This window comes from Oryzias latipes, chromosome 4 (genome assembly GCF_002234675.1).
Source record: "Oryzias latipes chromosome 4, ASM223467v1".
In the NCBI taxonomy this organism is placed as follows: domain Eukaryota; kingdom Metazoa; phylum Chordata; class Actinopteri; order Beloniformes; family Adrianichthyidae; genus Oryzias; species Oryzias latipes.
This window is the reverse complement of record NC_019862.2, coordinates 20,372,157-20,389,159: the sequence shown is the minus strand read 5'-3', so window position 1 is coordinate 20,389,159 and position 17,003 is coordinate 20,372,157. Positions and strand designations below refer to the sequence as shown.

Here is a 17,003-nt window from a genome sequence, read left to right as displayed (position 1 = left end):
AAAAGAAATAAGTGACAGGGTTGAGTTGTAGAATGATTTTCTTATTTATATGCCAAGTCACATAAATATTGTTCAAGTAGGAGAGAGGAAATAAAAGAAGAAAACATCATACATTGTATATGTAAGCACAATAAAGTAAAGAAAATAATGTCCTTTCGTCATGCTGTCAAGAAGAACGTTTCTCCCTTTGAAACTGATAAAAATGTTCCCAAATGCATGTGGCACAGTACTTACATTTGTGCTTGGAGATTTTTTTCTTTTCTTTTTTTGACAAACATTTTGGCAGTGTATATTCTTTTACTCTTGGACAGCCTGCTCATCTCTCCTGAATAGTGCCACATTTGTAACATGAAGTCCACAAATTCTCCAACAATTCCATGCAACTTATTTTGTTGACCCACTTGCTGGTATAGATTCAAGAAAAAGAACAAACAAAGAGACAGTAAAACAAGTGAGATACCAGTTGGCCAATGTGGCAACTTAAGGAACCAGAAGCTATTATAAACGTCAGTAGGAGAATAAATTTAGTATTGGCCAAGCCTTCTTCTACCTTTCTGATTTTGATGCAAACCCAGAATTGGCAAGTATTCCAATTTCTCTAATAAACACTGGAGGTTGGTTGTAAAAGAGACACATTTTTCATCGTTAAAAAGTCAGCAAAAGTACACCAAAATACGTAAAACGCACAGATTTTTACAGTTTTTAAAAGTCTGTTAAATTTTTAATGTTTATTTTCTATTTACTGTATTCTTTCGAGAATAAAGACGCATTTTATCCAAAGTTTCACGGGGGGGTGCTTATATTCCAGTGCCACTTACGATCTTTTTTCTTCATATTCATTTTTTGCCATCTGCGACTCATAGTTCATAAAATACGATATGACTCCTGGTGGGGATACATTTTTTTTAATTAGTCATTTTGATTAGTCCGAGCAAAACTCTTTTTGCTCTGCACTGGCTTAATGGCCAAAACTCTGACCGATGTGATTCACTTTATGAATCTTTTTCGGTGATCATATTCTATGGACGACTGTGTATATAATCTATAAGTGATTCTGGTTCTGACCAGTTTTGTGAAACTTTTTTACTAGTATAATTACATGTATCTATGGCTATTACTTCATAACCACATTCTGCGTGCAGAAGTGACAGTACCACAAAAAGTCTGCTACAAAACAAGGAGGATTTTCTTGATTCTATTTTTTGAAAATACATAGGATGTTTTACATATTACTAATTTCATGCTTACCAAAACCGACTATAGTTACTGCACCAGGGAGACAGACTTTGGCCACAAAAAGGGGCCAGTACTGTTCATGTTTTGCCTATTTTATCCATCAGGTTGGATTCCTTATAGACATTTTTAATGATATTTTGGATTACTGTGAAATCTTTCAAAATTGTAATATTTTTTATAAGCAAATGTTCACATGCTTATACATTAAAGCCAGTATTTCAGATAAATGTGAAGTCTCTGAATGGTAAATGCAAAGCAAAGGGTATACTGTATGTTACTTTGCACTTTGGCAAACTTCAATGTACTAACAAAATTTGCTGTAATGGAAAGTATTCTATTCCTATTATTTATTAAGAAATGATTAGGTCACCCTTTAACAAATATACATATACACTGTGAAATAATCAGTATTTTAGTCTTGTCAGCTACTTAAAACAGACACCAGTTAATATTTAGTTTCTGTTTCATCAGTCAAAAACACAAACATTTTGTAAAAGACAGAATCACAGAAGTTAAAGGTGTTTAAATTAATTTTGGTCAACGTGTTTTTCTTTTTCCCTGTCTAACATGATGCGTAATTGCCGACAACTAAAGTTGTAGCAAATGTTAAAATGTGACAAGGTCATTTTATTTGGTAACATTATCAGTGAACTGTAGAGAGACTCCTCAAAGACATGCTGTGTATCAGAGGTTAGCACACATGCAGCTGGTTTAGACAATAAAACAGTCAAGCAGGTCCCACCATCTTTGCTAATTCACAGTATTAGGGGATGATGTAAAAGGGTGAAGGAACGATATACAGTTTAGGCCTAAATCAATGTCCATGCATGTCTTTCACCGTGGTCAGACAGACCTCCGCTGGCCTTGTGCATGTGCCCTGTTGATCATATCCTGGTACATCTTTGACCTGAGGAACCGAGGGTAGGAGTCTTTCTCCATGAGGCTGTAGATTTTTCCCTGGACCTCGTTCAGGCTGGTCGGGGTGGGATCAGCCAGGCTCTGTTTGGTCTTTTCCCTGGTGCGGTAGTCAATGTTTACCTGTTAAGATAAGGACGGCAAAGAAAATGCATTATCCTACACCAAAGAAACTAATAGCCACTAATAAAACCAAATTTTACATTTATTAAGTTTGGGAAGAAATTTGGGGAACATTTAGCAGAAGCTGTCTGAAATACTAACCCTGAAAAGCATTCTGTCCTGATCCTCTGATAACTGACAGTATTATAAGGTAAGATTGAAGCTGATGACCACAGGGATGGGTGGTTTTATGAAGCTCCCTTCTGTCAGAACAAAGACCCACTTTGATCATCTTTTGATCTAGTTTAATCCCAGTGATCTTTTAATTAGGATTATGCAGTTTTATCCAAAATCAAGGAAATAGTTTCTGAGCAGGGCTGTTGGCGTGGAGTAAGCCCACCCCCACTTCCCTTTATCTACCCGTTGACATGCTTTCCTGCTAGCTTACACCTTAATGAAGATGTACATGGATCTATTCGTCTGTAAGTGGAGGCATCAGAATGGAGCGGAGCAGGAAACTTGTGGTCTGCAGATTGTAACTTCTGTGTCACACCTACAAATCTTTTTAAATGGTATTTATTCACCTGCTCCTGATTTACAAATTAAGAAATGTTCACAAATAAAATTTTTAACCCAACTTTCTTTATATATGTCCTCTATCATAAAAAAAATGGCACAATAACATTTTGAAAACACGGAAAACATATTTTGCATCCAAGTGGGTATTTAATGAATCAAGCAGCCATCTACCAACTGGTAATGGGTCCATATCACAAATTTGATTGGTCAAGACAACTGAGCCCACCTTGCTTCCAACTGTATAAAGTGTTAGTTCCTTTGGATTCAAGTTCCTTTTAAGTTTTTTGTACTTCTAATCTGTAAATCTAACAGAATTTAGGAAACGTTCTGATGCCAGTCATAGAAATGTACCTCTCTTGGGGACTGAACTTCAATGAACTCCTTAAATATTTTGTTTGCCTTTGACAAAAGCTTAGTCGAGCTCTTGATCTTTTTGTACTCCTCACAGGCCATCCAAAATTCAATGTTTTCGTCGCTGAACTCGGACTTGAGAAACGTCCGGAAAGCCGCCAGTCCATCTAGGAAGAGCAAACAAACCAAACAAAATAAATAAATGTAGGGTTTACAACCCAATAAATAAAAGCACTCATTGTGTGTCTCCCTCATTGGCCTGCAGATAAGGTTGATCCGGTGTGACACGTGATACTGCCCTTCCTAGTATATTGACATTTTTCTAGTGTGTTCTCATCTGTATATGTGAAAGTGGGAAACAGTCTTATGATCAAAACAAAAACAAACCAGAGCAAACTACCCCTCAGAGGAGTTTTTTTCCCCTGTCAAGATTAGTTGTCAATTAATTTGCTCCCCTTCTGTTGATGCTAACAGAAAGGGGGCTTGTTTTTCTGCAGGACTGTGTCATGTTGACACAGGAGTGTCATGTTGTTTCCACCCCTCCTGCCTATGCTCTTCATTACACTAAACCAGGGAAAGCAGAGGAGACTCTCCATTACTAAGAGAAAGATGGAGTCACGTGTACTACAAAAAGATAAAGGACAACAGGTGAGACATCTAAAAACTGGGCTATTGTTGACATTCCTAAATACAGAAAAAGTGCAATAAAATGATAACCTCAGAGGTTTATTTTGCTTGCTTTGGTTCATTTTCCTGTCAAGTTTTATAATTTGTTAGGATTTTTGTACTGGAAGTCATGAATGGTGGTCAAATGTTGATGCATATCTGTTAGTTTAATCTCTAGAAAACTATCCAGGAAATGACTAAACATTAAATTGTAGGAACAACCATTTAAGCAACTAGAGACTGACAGAAAATACATGATTTATTACTCTATTCAATCGTACTAAATCATTACAAAAACATGAAGTTTTATTTTTATTCTTATGAGATGTGATTAACACGTCTCACATGAAGATAATAAACTCAGTTATAAAGTAGAAAGTAAGTAGAATGTGGCATAATTTTAGACACAACATTGCAAGAAAATAATGGTTCAAACCAGCGGCAGAACCAGAGGGGAGCAAGGGGGGCAGATGCCCACCCAATTTTTGAGTCAATATTAGTATTTTTAATGACAAAGATTTCAAAATACAATAATTTGAGCTTCTTTGAGCAATAGTAATAGCAGATAAAAGAGTGGATGTTTTAATATCTATAGCAATAACAATAATAATATACAATATTTGGCCTGTGATTATTCTCATACTTGAAAGAGATTATTTTGTATGACATCTCCTAAAGCTGTGGTTCCAATTATACAACAGAGATTTAGGGGCAATTTACAAACAAATATTTTTTTTATTGCGACAAATTGCGACTTTTAAGTTGGAAATTAAAAAAAAAAGTCACAACTTTTAAATTAGGGGAATAAAGTAGTACATTTGCGAGAAAAAAACTTGTGAGTCTTACGAGTTTTTTTCTTCGTAAATTTACAACTTTAAATCTCATAGTTTTACCTTTTTTTTGGGTGACCCTAAAACTCCGTCACAATCTGTCTCTGTGTAAAATACTTTGATTTTTCTGCACAATATGCATTTTTAAGATAAGTGCCTTAAAAAAAGTGTTTGTTTTTAGTATTCTTTACTGAGGGGCTCAGTAAGAATAGAGCAAAGCTATTGCTGAAAATAAAGCTAAAGTAGGTGGTCTAAGAGATACTTTGTCATTTCCCACAGAATATTTGTTCAGCAATAGCTGGCTCAGTTTCATGCCAAATGTTGCTATGTCTAAGAGAAAGTCTGGCTCTGTCCTTCAAAAAAATTTCAAAATGTAGCATTGGAACAATATTCAGAAGCAAAAGTTGACCTCTGCAAACAAGTGAATGAAGTGAAAGGAAAACTAGATTTACACCAGGATCAAGTTAGGAACATTAACGACGACCTCAGCTGAAACAGACTGCGAGTCTGTCCAGACTCATACCTCATGGGAAGGTATACGTTATACTTTACCCATGATGCAGTTCAAAGAAAAAAAATAAATGTTTCTTGTCAGTTTTATAGTGCTCTGGCAATTGCCACCAACATTTTTCCATATAACTTAAACACTGGATTAGAATTTGTTTCAAAGCAGAATTTTTTTGTATTTATTAATGTTAAAGCACATGTAAATGTATTATTCTAAAGAAATATTGAATTCTATCAATGCTTATCTAATGTCAATGTGTGTCTCTTTTTGACTATTTTATCTAGTCAGAATTCTAAATTTGAATTTTTCTTCTTTAAAAGGAAAGTTTTTATTTTTACCAAACTTAAAACACAATCATCCATAATTTTTGCTGTGTGAGAGAAGAAGCCTAAAATGCGGGAACATGACGTGTTTTGTAAAGCTATGTTAGTTTTGCATAAAAAAAATAAATAAAAAGAAACAGATTCCAAAGCTGGTGGAGAACATTAGGATAATTTGCCAACTGGAGACCAGAGCAGCAGGAGGATGGCTGAAACAACTATTGGGAGCAGGAGAGGCCACAGAACAGCTTCTCCAAAATTCATTCTGTTTTGTTTCCCGATTGCTTCAAAAATAAATAAATAAAATAAAATCACAATTTCCCACCTGGTTAGTGTTGGGTGAAGACAGGGTATACACCCTGGACAGGTCTACTGGAAAAAAATATCCTTACCAATTGGGGTTTGAGACCCAATTTCTTTTCTGCAGCTCTTTGCTTGGTTTTCCAAAAAAACAAAAAATAATCAGCATTTTCTTCCTAAAAATTGTGTTAATCTGAAACTACAAAACTGAAACTGTTGCTTCATATCTTGGTTCACACAAAGTAAATTCACGACTACCTTCATGTCACTTGCGGAAATAAAATGGCATTAAAAAACAGGTTTGAGAAGCTCTTCTGTCATGTTGTCTTGGGAATATTAGGTGAAACAGAACATTTTAAAGAGAGAACTCTATTTTTGTCTTCACAATGGAATCAAAACGCATCATGATGAAGGGACAAAATGGTTGAACGTGGTCATTAGGCCAAGCTGTAACAGCCTATCAGGGAATTAAACCGACCAGCTGTTTTATTTGCCTGTAAATTCAAAGTGTTTAAGAAAAAAAGACAATATGAATATAACAAGGATAATTGATTTCTTTATAAAGTATAAAATATTTTTCTCGCTTATTTTAAGTAAGTTCGCAAAAAAGGTTATTTTTTGATGTTTTTTAATGCTTGAAGCTTTGTGAGATCAGTCCTTTAAATAATCTGATCATCAGAAATGTGATTATCGGAAACTCAGATTGTAAAATAAAATAGTTGGATTTCCGAGCATTTACATATGAACTGTAAAAGAAAATCTAAGGTTGTGTTCAAAATCTCCAATTACTCTCTACTTATTTCACGAAATAGGGCACTGGCCATTTTTTTGGGGGTGTCCGAAATCCAGTGCCCTGGAAATTTTTTAGAAGTCTCTGCAAAAAAGAAGTGTGCATGAGTGCTCACTAGTTTGGTAAATATAGACCACGATGCATTGGGTTTTGATTTTGTCCTGTGAAAAAAAAGCATAAATCATTCAAGTTTTTGTCATCTGAAAAAGTGTTTGTACAATTTTAATATTTCTTAGATTTTTTTACTATGGGAAATGGGTGACGTCATATTTGGTGTTTAAAAAAAAAGTGGTGTGCATCAAGTCCAAATTGCATTTAAAACAAGGGCCGCGGATAGTCCCGCATATAGTTTTTTTAGGGGTTAGGGAGAAGTGAAGGAATTTGGACATAGCCCTGGTGTTCTTTTCTTAATTCTCCAGAGTCAGTTGTTTAATGTTGTTGAAAAACCCATTTTTCGCCTAAATGAACGTTAAAAGAAAAAAATACATTTTTAACAGTTTGAAAAAAGGTTTGAGGATGAATCAAATCCTAAACTTTTGAAGTCCCTAAATACAGTTAGCAGCTTGCTAAAATCAGTTTATTTCGATTTAGCTTGAAGTACGTTGCACAAGCTGACTTGACTGATTTGTCATCAAGGTTCAAGCTTGTTACGTTAATGCTTTTTAGCAACCAGAGAAGAAGTCCATGACCCACTTTGGAACAGATGGAAGTGAGTGAGCCAGTCTGCACCAGCTAGAGGAAGGTCAGGGACCAGCATGTTACTCATTCTGTGGTAAGGAGCCTTCGTAACACAGAACTGGCATCGAACAGAAGATGGGTTTGAAAGTAGGACAATGCTGGGAACATATTGTGTTTTGGAATGTAGTAATCTACATCAGAGGAGCTCATATTTTCCTGATTCCAACTGATATTATGCAGAACGTTTTACATAGGACAACAGAAACAAAGTCTACTTACATTTGTGGGAGAGAAGATGTTCGAAAGAATCGGACCATCGAACGACCTCATCTGTAGATAGTCTAAAGGTGTAAAAAAAAAAAAAAAAGAAAACCAAATGGTAAAACTGACGAATCAGTATTAATATTTAAAGTGTTTCATTATAATTATAACTTCATGCTTTATTGAAATCCAGCCAACTTTATTGTTTTAATTGCTCTGAAGTTACAGCATGTGAAGTACTTAAACAATTCGTTACAACTTAAGCCCAAAAAAGAAAGTCCGCTTCGCGTCGGACGGTTAAAAAGTAATAATGCACACCTCGAAGGCCATTAACCCACTTATACCATGGTCACTTACAAAAGCAATACATATTAACCAGTTTTTAGTCCTTAATTCTTGTTTTTTTTCCGACTTGGATCGCTTTTCTCACAAAAAGCGGACTATGTGTTACGTGATGCGGCGCATCACATATAGTCCGCGTCGGGCAGCACAACCGCTCTAGTCAAGATTCGGCGATATATATATGCTGATCTTTCCGATGGATTGAATAAAGCATCAGTTCAGAGAGAAAGTTCACCTCTTACTGCTTGTTTTGTGTCCAAATGATGAAGCAAAAGGTTGTTTTAAAGAAGCCGGCGGAGTGATACAAAACATTTAAGCTAGGTGACCGGAACTTCTTTTTTCACCGTGCGGTTATCAGGTTTTAATCCACACCAAGCAGCCAATCAGAATTGCGTATTAAACCGGACCACGTTATAAGTTCTGAAAATAACCGTGAACGAAGATATCCGCGGAGTGTTATAACAGATGTTTTATGGCAGTTAAACTCCTCACTACCCACTTTATACACTCTTTTCAGACAGACATTAACTTTTTCACACTTATCTCTTTTATTTGAATTCTCAAAGTTCAAGCTTTCATAAAAAAAAGGTCCAGCATGATAGAAAGAAAACAAAGATCTGATCGTGATCACAGATTTCTGTAGATCTGAAGAGCTGTGCGTTTTTCTACAGGAGACACGGCACGGAGGAAATTGATTGACAAGGTCTCCAGCCAATCAGGACACAGAACAGGGTGTGCTGTTAAAAAAAAGCAGCTTAATTGCTCAAAAAGAATGTGTGAAACTGCGAAAGATGAACTGCGACTTAGAACGGGAAGACTGTCTTCTGTTCTATTTGACAGGGATTTTTAGAGGGTTTCAGGTTGGAGCACAGAGTGCAGAAGGGTGGAATAAAATGTCACGTTCTATGCGGGTCTCGATCGTGTGGCCAGATTGAAAAATAAATCATGTGTCTCTGATATTGTTCAGGGAGCCGGACCAAATATGGAGGCAGGCCCAATGTGGCCACAATTTGCACAGCCCTGGTTTAAACAAAGTAAGCAAATGTAGGAAATCCAGAAAAAGTCAGTAGTGTACAAATAGGGTAATTCCACAGAAATGCAAGAATGCATTAGCAATAACACATTGCCAGAAGAAAGTTTTTGTAACTCTATATTTTACTTGAGTTTTTTTCCATCAGAAATTCTTCTCTCCTACAGTTTTCTGTACACATTCAAACTGATTCTGAAGAATCAAAATATGCTTAATCCTTCTACACTGAAGCTGTAGTTCCAGTGTTTACATTTTAAGAGGCAATTATTATTGGTAACACCTCAACTAAGTGTCGTAAAATGCTTTAGTGGAAGTAGACGCTTTTTGCGCATCTGTGGTATCGATTAGGCAGCCGGTACAGATGTAGCGACACATTGCAAAGTTGATATCAACACAAGGTTTTCTCTCTCAGAATTAGCGGATTCTCAATGATTGTGTGAACGGTTGAAGAGTTACGGTATTTTTAAGAGTACGTGTTACTTAAGTGTTGCTGGCAACATCTCTGGTATTTAAGGGGTTAAATTTCTGAGAAATTAGGATGAACCTGAAAAAAAATGTTACTAATGCAGTTTTATTACAAAAATAAATTGGCATTCTTTATTTGATAATTAATGTACAGTACCACAGAGGCGAGACTTACTTCAAACACCTAGCGGTGGTCTCGTGAGCGGGTGGCAGGAATTCGGAGAAGTCACTGTAGGAGTCAGACTTTTTGGAGAGGCAGCCTAGTCTGGTCTTCATGGTGGAGAGTCTGATAAAAAAAAACAAAAAAAAAAACAGTACTCACATTGTTTCTTTTCCTCTTACATTTTTGAAAAACAGCTGACACCTAAAAGAAAAAAAAAGCATCATATTTGAATTTATTGCTATGAATGTTTTTTTTATATTTATATAAATGACCAAACTGCAGCAGAGCTGCTAAAAAGGAAGAAGTATGGTTACATGTCAGTCTTCATTTTTTGTGGATATAGAGTACTAAAACGCATCAAAACAGCTTATGTTAAACTGTATATAGATACTGTTTACAGTTAAGAAGCACACATTTTACACACTTAAAAACTACACGAACAGTAGCAAAAATTCTTAAAATGACATTTAAAACCTCACGGGGTCAACACCACCAAATCCCCACAATATACCAAAAAATGGAAAATATTCATTTTTCTTTTTCATAATCTAAAAACATCAGCACCTCTTCCTTTGAGATAATTCATCAGACTCAAAAGCTCTATGAGGCAACAATAAAAGAATAATTTTCTCCCTGTAGGACTTCTACAAGCTGAAATAAGCGCTGACTCCACCCCTCATCGCTTTGTCCTAACTCATCTATGCACAGCTGCTGTCATGTAATGTTTGTCACAGTTCTGCCTGCAGGACACATGGGTCACGCCAGATGGGGCATGGCTGTAGACACTTCAGCTCAAGTACTCAATTCTTTAGAAGATAGAGGCTTAATTTGCCAAATTAAAGAATTTTTGTTCTAATGCAATTTAAAAGTATGTAAAATCTTTTTTTAGTTTTTTATTTTGTTAAATGTCATGGTAGATTTAATTTATTTAACATTCTTTTTTTTTTTTTTACTGTGCTGCTTTCTGAAGAAGAGAAAGAATACCCTTCATTTTTTAGGTACTTTTTAGGTAAAATGGATCTGATCGTTAAAAAGCAAAAAAAAAGTTTTTGCAGACATTTATGATTCCAGTTGATTTATTTTTGCAGTTAAACTCAACTGGTTTGAAGAGATTTGATTTTAGCTGAAGTGGGTTTTATTTAGACTCGAAAGACAACATTTCAGAGAAATATCAAGACAATTACATGCTAAATAAACAGCTTGGTATATTTTGAGAAAAAGGATTAGTCAGTGGGCAGAAAACCAAAAATAGACTTTATGCAACATGAGCTTCACGGCAGAAGGGTTGTAATTAGCTTATCAAAATTCACAAAATATTTAGAGGAATTAAAGACTTAAGAGGGCTTTGGGACAATAAAATCTTTTTCACAGGATCAATGGTTTAGGTCTCTCCATCCACACATTTTTTCAAAATGAAACATCAATATCCCATATAAACAAGCAACATTGACCCACTGATCACTGATCAAAACCACTTGTTTGCTACAACTTTTTTAAAGTACACATCTTATCCTTTCAGTCTTATCCTGATAATCCAATTTTCCTCTAAAAACCTCCGCTCTGAGCACCAGCCCCTTCCAACCCACAGAAACAAGCCAGTTATCACGAGCTGACATAGACCAATGAGAACAGCCCCTTCCAGGAAGATTCTGCACTGCCAGCACCGCCCCCAGGACAACAAAGTGTTTTTGCGACACACCCACCTTCTCTGTGGAGGAAGTGGGTGTGTCGCAGAAACACTTTTCTTTCATATGCACAGCATGCACATCCATCTTTGCAAAAGTGTGGATGTTGTTTGCTTTCGTAGGTGAAACGCAGACAGGCTGTCAAGGCCGACTTTAGTTGGACATCATGAAATGGGCAGCACCCACAAGAAGAGAAAGATGGTGTCTCAGAGATCGAGTCATCTTACATCCGGGTTGGAAAAGAACACATTTTTAGTAAAAACTCTTCCTTTTGTGTGCCAAAGGTAATATATTATCATAGACATGGATATTGTTTCACTATAAAAAGCGTAAAAATAGCATGACATGGGCCCTTTAAGACTGTAACTTTTTAAATGATAAGTGGTTTTAAACTTACAGTCCTTGCTGTCTGTTTTGCTTTGCTAATGCTCACAGTATACATTTATATTGCATGTATATGAAAAGAGAATTATAATATCTATATTTTTATTGAGGCTTTGTGCCAGACAACATGCAATGGTAAATGCAAGAAAAGCAACTCCTGTATAATTTTCTTTGGTTTTTATAGTTAAAAAAACCAAACAAACTCAGGAATATACTAAAATTGTTCCCTATAAAATGTAAAAGGACAAAAAAGGGCAAATACTTCTGTAATCATACAGTTAAAGTCATTTTTAAATTCCTTTTTTGTTCCATATTTATCCTTTTTGTTGTTTCTTTTAAATAATATTTATGAACTTGTATTATTTATCTTAATTGAATTCTAATTTGATATTGGTTTTACTGAAGACAGAATTTATATTTTATATTTTTTTATATGCAAAATACACATTTTCTTAAACATGCAAGTTACAGTAAACTGCTTAATATAAGTGAGAATAGACCACAAATATGACTTTTACTATCTTAAAATAAAAATAAGTATTATTTTGGACGAATGTTAAAATAGCTGTAATTTAAGGGTGTTGCTTCCCATGAAGAAAAAAACACTTGAAATGGTGGTAGAAATACAGATTCCCTCCCGATTTTTAAGAATGACCATCAATGGTTGTTTTGGGCAAATGCACAATTACTTTATTCTATTTTTTTCTAACTTCTTTGTCCCTGTCCCTCACAATTTTTCTTTATTGTTCTACCTTGGTGCACTTTTGTGAGACCAAATTGTTTACAATAAACTTTGGCTTTAATAACTGTTCCAAAACAAAGAAAAAAAGAAAAATTTCTTGAGTAATTTAATTTGCTAGAGATTTGGTAAAGCAACTGATGTGACGTCTTCTTTTGTCCATCACAAAAAATGTATTTTCCATTTGGTACCTTGTAATATTTGTACTTTTATGCAACATTAGTTTCATCTGGATGGAACAAGCACTGCAAAAGATTAAGTGAAGGGGATTGTTTTGATGCCAAACTAAAATGGGGAACCTTGCATCAAATGTGCTGCTAATTACCAAACTGAGCACCCTTTGCTGGAATAAACGTCTTTGCTAATCACAGACATTCAAAATGCCTTTTTATTTTTGCTTTAATGAGGTCCATCAACGAGTAAGAGGATGTTTTGATACATTTCATGTGGCTAAATGGACATATGTGTTCCCACTGATTGCATATCAGGTTTTTGGCATTTCTTATTAGTGAGTATTATTTATGGTTCTCTGGAGGTAAATCAATGCATTTTACCCAACGAAAAGGTGTTCTGAAAAAACCCATACTCGGCGAAAAGATATTACTTTAAAAAGCGTCTCATACACCATATAAAAACTTTATTTTTAGTCTTTTCCAGATGATCTGCTGCTGACGCAGTCTATCCCAAAGACCCTTGTTATTTCAGCTGTTATGTGCAAAACAGATGCAGTGAACTGGAAGGGGAGCTGGCATGTCATCGCCATGAGTCATAGTCTGAAGGTGCACTCCATTTATTAATGAGAAGTTATTTTGAGAAGGAACTGCAATATTAATGGTCTACTAAAGTGTCTGCAGACTATGTATAGATTTTGAGGGGGCATAAGAAGTGAAAGTTGAGTTTTACGTCATTTGTCATAAAGGAAATGAAAACGATTGCTGAGACAAATCCATGCCACAAATGAAAGGATAAACAGTGGATCTTTTAATGGTGTAGCTGGGTAAGAAATAAGTCAAAAATAAACTAGTATGTGTCCAAGTGATGGCTATTTACACTCCTGAAACCTAGAAATAGCTGATGCCTTTGTGGATTGTTCCCCAGCACACAACAGAAATTCAGCTAAACCTCTCCACATAAAGGTGACTTTAAGCTTTAGAAAAGATTTTGCACTGCAAAAACTTTACTGCAAAAACATATTTGCACCCGTCTTAATCTTTATCACTTTTGGTATTTGTTCATCTTTCTGCATCCCATCAGAGGTTGCCACAGGGATTCAGGTTTCACTGATTCCTACAGGGGGTTTGGCAGAGATTTTTACGCCGCATGCCCTTTCTTAGTCAACCTTCAATTTTATCCAGGCTGGGGACCAGCACAGGGAGACCCAGACTCAGGCTCCTTTGTGGTTACACAATTAGGCAGTAGCGTGAAGGGTCTTGACAAAGGACAAACACTGGATGAATCTCATCCCACCCCCTGGGAAACGAGCCATGGGTTCCCATATGCCAGTACTACACCCAGCCAACTGAGCCATCCACTTATGGTATTTGTCACAGCAAAATAGTCAATTAGATGCCTCACCATAAAGAGGAATGTTGTTTGCTGAAAACGCAGGATTAGTTGCACACTCTCAGGGGCACCTACAAAGACTCAATGATTGCTTTGCTCAAACCTTCCATGACTACAGCCTGCCCATCAGCCCTACTATAACAAAAGTAATGGGCCAAGGAACCATTCCCTCTTTGTCTATTACTATTAGCAAATACAACTTGGAAGCTATCAACAATTTCACTTACCTTGGGTCCAGAATCAGCAAAACTATCTCACTTGTCATCCAAGCTCACACTGAGTATGGAACAACAGTAAGCTAACTATTCAAATTAAGATCCAGGTATAAAATCCCTGTGTGATCAACATTTTCTTTAATGGTAGCAAAGCATGGGTCCTCTATACACATCAGTAGCACAGGTTCAGTATATTACAACTACATAATGGGCATCACCTGAAGCAATACGTCCCCAACACAGCAGTTCTTGAAAGAGCCAAACTTCCTACCATGCACTCTCTCGCAAAGCAGAGACACATCCGGTAGTTGGGACATGTTGCATGTCGTTTTCGGAAGGACATTCTATATGGCAAAATATCAACTGGCAAAAGGGCAGAGGGTCGCCCCTTGCTCCGGTATTGGGAGGTTTGCAAACATGAATTAAAGTCTTTTAACATCAACCCAGTACCTTGGGACGATACCGCACGTGACCGTCTTCAATGGGGGCTCTGGTTCCCAGGGGCATAAAAGCTCACTCTCATCAAAAAGTGATGCAAAAAGGACCTTGAGGAAGAACCAGAAAAAAACTTTTTTATCTGAAAACCTTTTCTTCGACCTTGTCTTACACCTACCTGTATGTAGCCGTGCCTGCCACTACTGAATACGACTCCTGCAATAAACGTTTACTCATAGGTACAAGAAATACATAGTCTCTAATTACTGTGTTGCCAATTAAATAGTTCAGGCTATCATAAATGCATATGTATAATTATTATCTTGGTGTTTTTGCTGTCCCAATCTTAAAGCTTCATTCTTTTAAAATTATGCTTTAATCACCTATATCAATTGTCCATGTCCTGGAAGTAAAAGTTAGCCACATACCATTGCACTACTACCGCCATGTTATAGCATTTTGTTGAAATTACCGTATAATTACAAATTAGATATTTGCAGACGTCATTAACTGATTTCTATTAGGATGATTAAAAGTTATTTAATTCCATTGTTGAATAATCATAGAAAATAAACATTTCTAATCTCCTTTATTTGCTAAATGTGTTAAAAATGAAATATATTCTGATAATTTTACCAACTAATCATCTGTTTTTAGGTTAAAGTTTAAAAATGTTTCGTGCACAATTGATTTTATTTTACTGGCAAGCTATTATAAATAATTTTGTGGTTTATTTAATTAAAAACTAAATATGAAGACAAACTGGATGTGGTAGCCATCCCCATTTAATTTTTGAAAGATAAAAATCTCTCTTTGAAAGACAGTCATTCAGTTACTAACTCACTTATTTTCCAGCTTTTTCTAACAATGGAATTCAGTCTCAGCAATTTTTAATATGTCCACATTTGCTGATGTCTGCATGTTCCATGTACAGCAGAGAACCTCATCAAACAAGATAATGAGGAAAGAGATGGACATGCTCAAAAGACTGTCTGGCATTTACCAAGCTGTCATTAACAAAACAAATCTCCACCTCCCACCATTATATCCATCCCTTCCGTCTCTTCTCTGTTTTGACAGATCGCTGTCTCCATGGCTCTTGAGAGCTACATTCTTACTCTGCGGTATGCAGCCAACACGTGCTGCTGTGCTATTTTTGTAGATAAAAAATAAAAAAATCCCTGACAAATCCATATAGTCAGGAGGAAGCAGTGCATGTTATATTCAGCCATGCAGCAAGGCCAGCTCCTGAAGGGAGGAGGCTAAAAACAGCCTCGGTGCTCTGTCTCCAATACAGACGAGTGCGCCTTGTAAAGCAGCATCCGCTCCATTTCTGAGATGTCTGGTCTCCGAGACAAACTAAGCAGTTAAAATCTAGATCAGGAAGGTTGTGACAATTTGTGTGAGCATGGATATCTTTGGTGTTATCTAACTTGCTGCAATGCAGAGTTTTAGATCCCTGTCTGTGTCCTCATTTTCTGTATGCTGACAAGACCCCTCCCCTCCACTCGCAGCACAGCAGATGTGTCATTATTAGCACACCTCCTGTAGAGACTTTCTGATACAAAATTAAAGCAAATTCTGACTAATCTCTGCAGAATCTGTGGCAAAAGCAATGACTAAGCTGTAAAAATGTGATTTCCTTTTTTATGTAAGTGTAAGTATGCATGGATGGTCTCTCACAACTGCGTCTATTGGCTTAAAAAAATGCAATGTGTCTGGGTGTCAGGTCGTGTCTTCCGTTAAAAGAAAAGTGCAGGTCACATTGCTGCTCTTGTTCCCACTTAGTGCAAGCAAAAAATAGCAACTTGCCAAGTCAAAGTTTTAGCCACTCCACTACATCCTGTTATAACAGACCCAATTTAAATCCACAGGCGCAGTCAACCTGGGAACGCACATCATACTATATTTGGAAATCACTTAGCGCTGTTGATACTGGGCAGCTGCTATCCTAAACAACAGTTTTAAACACAACTTATACTCCTGACGTTAACAATTGAAAACATTAAACATAGAAAGATAGATTACCTGCTTCTCCTAGGGCTGTTTCTGGACTGCCTGCTTAAAAGGGAACAAAGTGACAAAAATCCCTTCTTCACATTAACTAACTTCTAAAACTTCTGTAACTGCTGCCTAATTTTTAGAATTTCTAACTGAGATTTTAAACTCCTATATTGTGAAACAGGTCATAATTGACCTATTTCACCCTTGAAAACGAGTTAAATTTGACCCAAATACAACATAGGGGTTTAACATTGTGTCAGTAAGAGTGATCCCATAAAAAGAAATATCGCCTCATTTTGTTGGATTTAGTCTTGTTTTTAATATTAAATCCTTAAAGAAAATATTCTGCCAAACTATGGTAACATCTAAATAACTTAAGAAGCTGGTAAAAATAGGTAAGAAACTCATCTAGTGTGCCAATCTCTCATTCCTCCACCCTTCA

At 36.2% G+C, this 17,003-nt stretch overlaps 1 protein-coding gene across 3 annotated transcripts in view; it reads right to left on the bottom strand.

Moving 5' to 3' along the window:
* The window catches only part of LOC101157608 (regulator of G-protein signaling 8), a 31,389-nt gene that overhangs the window by 1,057 nt on the left and 13,329 nt on the right, over positions 1 to 17,003 (bottom strand). For 2 of the 3 annotated variants that reach the window (XM_004068106.3, XM_020702538.2), the window contains 4 exons: positions 9,549 to 9,659; positions 7,555 to 7,616; positions 3,184 to 3,350; positions 1 to 2,274 (listed from right to left, as the gene is read on the bottom strand). The exon at positions 1 to 2,274 is cut by the window's left edge and continues 1,057 nt beyond it. In XM_004068106.3, coding sequence (XP_004068154.1) covers positions 2,080 to 2,274; positions 3,184 to 3,350; positions 7,555 to 7,616; positions 9,549 to 9,649 — 525 coding nt within the window. In that variant the 5' untranslated portion in view covers positions 9,650 to 9,659 and the 3' untranslated portion in view covers positions 1 to 2,079. Of the gene's footprint in view, positions 2,275 to 3,183; positions 3,351 to 7,554; positions 7,617 to 9,548; positions 9,660 to 14,572; positions 14,685 to 17,003 lie in introns of those variants that run through there. The other variant, XM_011474240.2, reaches the window with a different exon arrangement.